General features: G+C 42.9%; 1 protein-coding gene across 1 annotated transcript in view; it reads left to right on the top strand.

Moving 5' to 3' along the window:
* The window catches only part of BRE (brain and reproductive organ-expressed (TNFRSF1A modulator)), a 162,562-nt gene that overhangs the window by 78,448 nt on the left and 74,865 nt on the right, over nucleotides 1–9,249 (top strand). The window contains exon 6 of the mRNA XM_015410137.1: nucleotides 3,656–3,765. Within this exon, the coding sequence (XP_015265623.1) occupies nucleotides 3,656–3,765 (110 nt within the window). The remainder of the gene's footprint in view (nucleotides 1–3,655; nucleotides 3,766–9,249) is intronic.

The raw sequence follows: 9,249 nt of genomic DNA, 5'->3' as shown, positions 1-9,249 counted from the left end.
TCTCTCTCTTGGTCAGTCTCTGCCAGTTCGGACCCCATCAACGTGTATTTATACTTAGGGTTTTTGGCTCCAATGTGCATCACTTTGCTCTTGGCCACATTGAACCCCATTTGCCATGTTGATGCCAACTCACTCATCCTCGACAGATCTCTTTGGAGTGCCTCACAATCCTCCCTGGTTCTCACCACCCTGAACAACTTCGTGTCATCTGAAAATTTAGCCACTTCACTGCTTACTCCCAACTCCAAATAATTAATGAAAAAGTTAAAAAGCATCGGACTGAGTATTGATCCCTGTGGTACCCCACTGCTTACCACCCTCCACTGAGAAAATTTCCCAGTATGCAATACTGTGTTAAATTCCAAGCTAGAATCATGCAACATCATCTAATTTGGTTGTTGCCATTACAAACTATAATTGGTAATTCCAGAAAATCTTATGTAATACAAAAATTCTCTTTTGTAAAAGCTTGAGAAATCAAGATATCTTCTTGAGTTAATGCCTGGTCTTTCAAATTCCGCATTTTAAAGGAACAAAAACACTTGGTTATACTCCAGATATGAGAGGAAATGAATTATAGCAGTTGTACCAGTGTAGAGCAGATGTTTTGGTTGGACAGGCTATTAACACTATGACTCATAATAAATCTTCACTTCCAGTAAGTTCCCAGTTTTCAGTTACAGTAGGTAGTAGGATATAGAGAAACAATGGCTTTGTGTTTTGTGCTTTGAATGTGTTTAGGTATTAATAGTTGCCAGGAATCCTTTTTTTTTTAAAGAATTGGTTATTGTTTGGTGATTTAACAGGTCAAATAAAAAGTATATTGTAAATGATATTATGAACTTTATATCACTGGAATGAATGAAAACTAGCATTTGGTTTAAATAGTGCTACTGAATATAGCATGGGAGAATTTTACTGTGTTAACAAGATAAGAGGAGGGGCCAGATTTTCATTTTTGAAATGAATTTTTGTGTAAAGTATGTAACTGTTTTTGCTTAATGAATAAAAGTGGGCACAATCCAGTTGTTCCTCAATATGACAGGACATACCAGAACACAGCGGAAGAGCAAAACATGATAGTTTTGGTCCATGGCCCTTCCAGTGAAAACTGTCCTATGCCTGAGTCTCTGAAAAGATACTTCCAGGTCAGAGTAGAAAGGTATAAGACGATTCGAGAGACCAGTGGTCTAGCACAGTATAAGGCAGATTTTATGTTTGTGTACCACGTTCAGAGTTATTGTTATCTCTGAATACCAGTTGCTTGGAGACAAATAAGAGAGGATTCTTGCCTTCATGCCCTGCTTGTTGTCTTGCCAGAAATATTTGGCCATTGTTAGAAACAGAATAGTTTGTCTGACTGAGCAGGTTGGCAAATAAATACTTGAATAGGAAGCACCATAATCTTTGGTTGGACCAGTTCTGTCTCTTCATGCATTTTCTTTAGCTCCAAAGTCATTGTGTATTCTTCACCTGGTTTATGTGTGTGTGTAAGCCTAACAATGACGATAAAAAGAAAAGAAGTTGAAATACACAATTAAATTGATTTTTAAAGCTTTGTTTTCAAATAAGCGACTCTAATGCAACTTGCTACAAACAAGTAGGTACTTGCATGTTGGTCTCCAAACTTGGCCAGTATTATTGCTGGCTTCATTCTTAGACTGTCCATTGTGAGGCTTGCACCCCCCCCCCCAAGATGGTCTCCCTGGCCTCAGAACTGGGAAGATGAGGGGGTTCCAGCATCCAGGTCCTCTTCCTTCCTCAGACTGGCCCCTCCCCCCCCCCGGTCTGAGCTCAATTTGTTACTTCCTCCTTGGTAGGTGTGGTGCGTTCCCTTTTATAGGATTTCCTGGCCCACCCCCACCTGGCCCCACTGGTTTTGATTTGGACAAATACATATCTGCCGATTTCTCCTAACTTTTCAAAACTGACACACACAATCTCAGGCACATAACTTGCCTCATGGAGACGAATTGTGCTAGTGTGTTCATGAGGTAAAATTCAACTAGATCCGCAAAACTACAGTAAAATGTACTGCAGATAAGATTTAACTGAAATATGTCATAACAAAAATTGACTTTTTAATATTTAATACCATTGACTGCCCTGACCTGGATGGTCCAGGCTAGTCGGATCTCATCAGATCACGGAAGCTAAGCAGGGTTGACCATAGTTAATATTTGAATGGGAGGCCAACAAGGAATTCCAGGGTTGCTATGCAGAGGAAGGCAATGGTAAACCACCTCTGTTAGTCTCTTGCCTTGAAAACCCTATGGGGGTCACCATAAGTTGGCTGTGACTTGATAGCACTTTACATGCACAGTACCATTGACCACATTATAACCTCAAAATCATCTATATTAGAACATGTCATCAGTGCTCCTGGTAAACATAGAAAACTATGTTTTGTTCTGGTACTTAGATGAGACCATATGAATTTACAGTTCAGTGAGCTAATAATTATATACCTTTTTGTTTAATTGTCTCCACTGCTGTAACACTAGGTCATATTATTGGGTCCCATGTAGCTCCTTGTTGGTGTTGGCAAAAGCTGTACAAATTCTCCGGTGTTTCCAAGCCCATTTTATCATAGAAGTCCAAGACTGAACCTGGAGTCTTCTGTATGCAAAACATGTGCTGTACTATTAAGCTGCGGAATGTTGTGCTGGAATATTTATTCCTAAAGTCGAGATCAGAATAAGAAGTAGCTGACCAAGAGAGCCAAGGATAGTCATCACAAACTAAGTACCAAGGGAGATATACCATGGTGAAGGTTGAGTCAAGTGTTAGAACTGTGGAGGAATCCACTCCACTGAGTGTTCTTGCTTTACTTTTCTGCTGCTACTGCTCCTCTTAGCATGTGTGAACAGAGAGGCAGGAAGCATGGCACTCTTGCTCACTATGCATGCACACTAGCACCAGGAGCCTTCCAAAAAGCAACACAAATAACAGCTTTATAAAGCTCATGAGGCATCTAAGGGTCTAGACCCAAGTATTGAAGAACGCTGCTCCAGGACATTAGTAACATTGGAATAGTAGGATGTTGTTGCTTAATTACTTCTGACCGCCCTTTCACTGAATTTACTCTTGTTACACTGACCAAAACAACAAAAATAATTACATTGTTAGATAAAGCATTCATATCATTGTCCATTCTATTACGCCTGATCTTTGGGGGCACATAGACCAGTTAAGAACCTTTGTCTTTACTTTAAAAAAAACAATCTTAAGCAGCTTAAAATTGTGATGGCAAAAAAAATGTTTCAGAATTGGAAAATATGAAGCAAGTATAAATCAAACCAAATCCCTTGTTTTTCTAATTATCATGTTTTTTTTAATGAGCTGACTCAATTTTGAGGGGAGCAATTTCTGCATAAGAATACTGTGACATGCCCACTAGCAGTAACTTGACATCTGCCATGTTCATGGCAATGACATGTAATTTATGTCAACCACGTGCAACTAAAATATGCAAATCACTCACTGCTAATGCTATATTTCCAATATGACCCTCCATGCTGAACAGTTGCCTATAGACATTTTTAAAAGGGTGAGAATTGCAGACTGCAAACCTAAACATGGCATTGGGCTCTGTCCTATTGTTATGACTGCTATAAATCTGAAATTGCCTCCTTTTATGTATGTGTGTTTCTAGGATGCAAACGAAGACCCTGGGGAAGATGTTGCTCTTCTTTCAGTCAGTTTTGAGGATACAGAAGCTACTCAGGTTTTTCCCAAACTGTATCTATCTCCACGAATTGAACAGTAAGTGTAATGCTTCACATAGTGTATTCCCGTTTTCCTGATCTGTAGCTTTACTTTCTGATGGTTTACGTAGGAGTTTTGGGTAGGATGAAACCACTTTGACTATGAATTGCCCAAAACTAGGTTGATGATTAGCATAAGCAGCTAGCTTGGGAAAGTCCTGTGTTGGTCATTCCTTCTTTAAGTGCACAGACCTTATAGAGCCAAGCCATCAGTAGCAGTACCGTAAGCAGCCTGCACTTCCCTGGAATGACGGGAACCAGAAGTGGTATCAGCATCCTCTTAGTCTGCTTAGTCTCCTTGAAGCCAGTGGGGCCAAGCCACTGCTGACATCAGTGGTTCATGGATTCATCTTGGCTTTTCTCATTAGATAGATAATGTTAAATCCTGGTTCTGTGCTCCTGTCAAATCACCACTGGTGCAAAGCAAACACATCAGCATTGCCTTAATGTCAACTTAGTAAAAGGTAAAGGTTTCCATTGCTCGAAAGCCAGTCAAAACTGACTCTAGGGGGCGGAGCTTATCTCCGTTTCCAAGCCAAAGAGCCAGTGCTGTCTGAAGATGTTTCCGTGGTCATGTGGCCAGCATGACTAAATGCCGAGATGCATGGAACACTGTTACTTTCCCACCAAAGCGATACCTATTTATCTACTTGCAGTTTCTTGCTTTCAAACTGCTAGGTTGGCAGGAGCTGTGGCCAGAGACGGGAGCTCACTCTGTCACGTGGCACTAGGGTCTTGAACTGCCAACCTACAGACCTTCCTAGCTTCTTAGCGTCTTAACCTTTAAGCCTCTGCGGCCCTAATGTCAACTTAATATTCCATTAATAACACTGAAAAAGTAATAAACAATGACCAGTCATAGCTATTGGGCAGGTGTCCAACATCCAGCACTGCAGCAGTTGTGTGAGAAAATGCCGTTGTGCAGTCACATCATAGTTGCCAGCCGCTAAAACCTCCCTCCATCCTATGCTTTCCTGTAAGCAGGAGACTTAGTTTCCTGTCTAGAGTAGTCAGTCATTGCAAAAGCATCGTTTCAGGCTGTAGCTAGTAAGTTTGTGTACCCAGCAGCATAAAGGTCTCTGTTAATTGTTCATTGTGTATACAGATACTTCCCTTTCTGCTTTGTCCATTGTTCCTCATCACCCAGTTTCTTCTGCTGCTTATGCAATCCTAATGCCTCAAGTATGACAGCAGAGTAAGATGGTCTCATTCTCTGCATTCAGGCAACTTGTTTGACCTAGGTTTCCTTGCTGGAGCCTATCAGCATCTCATGATGAGCAGTGATAGCATTGTGAGTAACCCAGCACCAGTCCTCTAATCTGCTTAGTCAAGATTGGAGAATAAAGTCTGAGGAGGTGTGGGTGTGTCACAGCCCCATAGCTAACGACTTTTTGCTCGGGGGGCCTGCCATGCAGCCTGCTGTTGCTCAATCCATTTACCACCTCACTCTCTTGGCCTGAATGCTTCCGAAAGGGGGCGACCCTTCCTGGGTGGTTCGCCTGCAACTGTAGGCTTGAATGGGTGGCCGAGTTTTGGGGAGGGTCGCTTTGCAACCATCGCGCACCTTCAGAGCCTGAGCAAAGTATTGCTTTTTGGTAAAGGAAAGCGAAACCGGTCTTTTCCCTCTGCAGCGCCACTGGTCACATGCGCCCCACTAGTGCTTGTTAAAAAGGTGGTGAAGGGCTCCCCAACCCCAGACAGACCACACCGCAAGAAGGCTCACCATGGACTTGGTTCCTGGCCAGCTGCTCCGCCTCCTGCTGCGCCTTCTGGAGTGGTCTGGCGCCCTTCTGCTCATGGCGCTGGGGGGCATCCATCCTGCGGCGAGTCCCCAAGGCAGGAGTCGCTGCCTGGCTGGTGCCCATCAGCGTCAACTACTACTTCACCCGCCGGTACAACTACATTATATGTCTGTGCGGTACTGCAGTGAGGGGTGGATAGAGAAAGGCCACAGCCAAGCCTGTCCCATGCGACCTGCTCCCAAGGCAGTGAGGAGAGGAGCCGCCTGGTTGGTCTCCAGCAGCAGAGTCTGGAGAGGGGGAGAGAGCAGGGTGCCTCCTCCTAACTGGAGTCTGGCTGGCCGTGGCAGGGAGGGAGGCAGGCAGACGCCTAACCCAGGAGGGAGGTGTGGTGGGTGGTAGGTGTCCCTGCTCAGCAGCCCTCCCCTCTCTGACCTCCCAGCAGCAGCAAGGACGGCCACCGGGGCAGCAGCAGGTGGTGCGGAGTCACCGGCTGCTGGGCTGAGGGTAGCGGACGGCGGGGGAGGCGAGGATTGGGCAGTGGCCCATAAAAATAACCGGGGGGCGGGCCCCATGTTTTCTGTGAAGAGTAGAGATCCTGCTAGAATACTGGTTTGGATGCTAACTGAACTTGCCTATCTTTTGTCCCTCTTCTTCTCTATCTGTTTTTGCCCTGGTGTCATGCAGCTGTGGCAGTACAGATGGGGTAACATAGTTGCACATCCCAGAATATTGCAAGAATATCATGTTTTTGCTGTTCTGGCACAGCTGCTGATTTGCTGAGTAAGCGCAATGCAGGGATGACCTGTATTTTGAACAAACAAGAAAGCAGTGCAACATTAAACTGTTTTTTTTTAAAAATGTTAACACAGTGCTTAATGGGGAATAAAACTGAGTTGTAAAATAATGTGTTATATGAGCATATGTGTTCATTGAATATTGTTCTTTATAAACTGACCTGTGGGAATAGAAAGAGGTTTCTTTGCTTTTTTGTATGGGAAACTGTAAGACTATCTGCTAAACTGCAGTCTAAAATCTGCAGTCTAATAAATCCAAACATATGTTAGAATATTTCCTTTTAAAATGATTGTACAATACAGTTAGCAAACAAACTTTCTAATAAACTAATTTTACTCCTAAAATGGAAACATATGGAAGGAAAAAGTCCATTGCCTTCGTTAGATTTCTCTTCTTCCATTTTTGGCATTGAGTGCATCCTTCCTATCTCCCCCACCTTTTTGTGCTTTGGTCTTGAACAGTCTGCTTTACAGCTGCTTTAGGAGAACTTCAGGCTTACAAGCACCTTAATTTAAAGATAAGTTTCCACAGGAAATAAAAGTTCTTGTTTTGCTCAACAGCTTAATAAATTAAAATTTCGAAAGAAAAGGTTACAAATTGTTAACCTGGAAGGTTTCCAGTGCCCGTAAATGGGAAGAGTATTTAGGGAAAGGAATCCGCTTGCAAAAATGTAGAAAGAAGAGGAAGAAATGTTTCAGGCAACTAATTATTCACAGTTTGCATATCTTGTGGGCATAGATTTGAACTGGGAGCTCTTTGGGAATATAAGAAATCATTGTGATCTAACTGGCTAAAAGACAGGAAGCAGAGAGTAGGACTAAATGGTCAGTTCTCACAGTGGAGAGTTGTGGATAGTGGGGGCCCTCAGGGACCCCTTTAAGTGCTTGCAGCCAGCGGGACAGGGCCCCGCACGCCTGACCTCCCAGTGGTAATGCCACTCGGCGGGCGGGCAGGGCCCTCTGGCTGCGGGCACTTAGGGATAGTGGGGCCCCTCAGGGACCTCTTTAAGTGCTCGCAGCTGGCAGGACAGGGCCCCGCTCGCCCGATCTCCCAGCAGCAATGCCGCTCAGAGTTTGGGTGGGCAGGGCCCTCCGGCTGTGGACACTTAAAGGTACTAGATTTATATGAATTCAGTTTTTCTTACCAGATAGCCTGTCAAAACACTCATGGGGAATTTATGTATCTGGTGTTGGGCTCTAAGAACAAACAAGAAATCTTGTGCATCACCCAGCCCTTGTCTCCTAACTGAACTGTTAGACATGCTGTCTGATACAGTGATGGGATCTTCCAGGCTTTTGATATTGGGGGTGGGGGTGCTAATATCCGTGCCATGTTATGGGTGCTTCTATTTTCTAAGTGGCAAACAGCCAGAGGGCTTTCTTCATTGTGACACTTTTTGAATATCTAATTCAGTGATACTTGCTCTGTGGATCACAGAAAGCCACACACATTTCCAGTTACCATCATACAAAACAGCTGTATTAATTTTTCATCCCTTGCATAAGGTCTGCACCTCAGAAAGGCTGTCAGCTTATCTGTTTCTCTGTGGGAGCTGTATCAAGACTGGCACCACTTGCCAACCACAGCCCCACAGTGCAAGAATCTTGCCCACTTTCCTGAAATATGGGGCATGTGTTTCACTGGGAAGTACTCAGTGCTCAGAAGAGCCATGGGTAGCTTGTAGCTTGGGTACAACTCCCCATGCGCCCTTCAGTCATCATCTAGAGGCTTCTTGCAGGTGCCTGGTCCCAGGATGGCTTTGTTAGCTGTAACCAGGGGAAGGGCCTTCTCAGCTGTGGCCCCCACCCTGTGGAATGCACTCTTGGATAACACCTGTGCCCTGCAGGACTTGTTTTGTTTAGGCTGGCCTTTGGAAGGTTAGTTTGAGTTGTTTTTATAAGTGGTATGTTGCTATCCACATATTTTATAATTTAATATGTTGATGTTAATATTTTATATTTGTTTTTGTTGTTTTTACCTTATTATAGTGTTTAAAATTATAAGTCGCCACAAGACCGTTTGGGCAGGGACTAAAATAAATAAATAAATAAATATCAAAGATCCACAGGTAGCTCTTGAGGTACTTAGTCAGTATCACTTATCTCACGGAAAGATACATAGCGGAGTATCTCCTTCCCTGGGTTTAGAAAGTGTTCAGAAAGATCTTCCTTTTTAAGAATGCTTTTTTGATGCCACTGTTTTACTATTTTTTATGAGTCATGCTGTATTGTTTTCATGTTTTGTTATTTTTATATGTATTTTCAAGTCATATAAAATATTTAGCAAACAAAACTTTAGTATTTGGTAAACAAAAATTTAAACCGACTTATTAAATTTTATGTCCTAATAGCAACAAGTACAGGAACTGAAATATCTGATTACAAAAAAAAATCCAGCATGATTTAAACAATATATTCAAACAAATATAAAACTTTATGTGGAAGTTATTTTTATTGGAATAATACCTGTAGAAATTTAAAGACATTCTTTCACGTACTGCCCTGTGTTAGTTACATATCAAATGGGTGATTATAATATCACTTCCACCATGCAAGAGGAGACATTCAAATAAGAATTTATTTATTTATTTGTTATTTGCATTTATATCCCATGAGCGGGCTCAGGGCAGGTAACATCATTATAATAAATACAATTTCAGTTTAAAACATGATAAAACATTATAACAATTAAAACAATGGGTACAGCTTGAAACAGCGTCAGTTGGCTATAAAGTTCTAGCCTGATGGTGCAGTGAGTTAAAGGCCAGTTGTCGGTGGTCAGTAAATAGACAGCAACCTCAGGGAGGCCATATATGGGTGTCCACTGCCTCAGCCAAAGTCCTGGTGGAACAGCTCCGTCTTGCAGGCCCTGCAGAATTGAAGAAGATCCCTCAGGGCCCTGGTCTCAATAGGGAGCATGTTCCACCAGGCTGGGGCCAGGACAGA

The sequence above is a fragment of the Gekko japonicus genome, unplaced genomic scaffold (genome assembly GCF_001447785.1).
Source record: "Gekko japonicus isolate JY-2015 unplaced genomic scaffold, Gekko_japonicus_V1.1 scaffold566, whole genome shotgun sequence".
Classification (NCBI taxonomy): domain Eukaryota; kingdom Metazoa; phylum Chordata; class Lepidosauria; order Squamata; family Gekkonidae; genus Gekko; species Gekko japonicus.
This window is presented reverse-complemented; position numbering and strand designations above follow the sequence as displayed.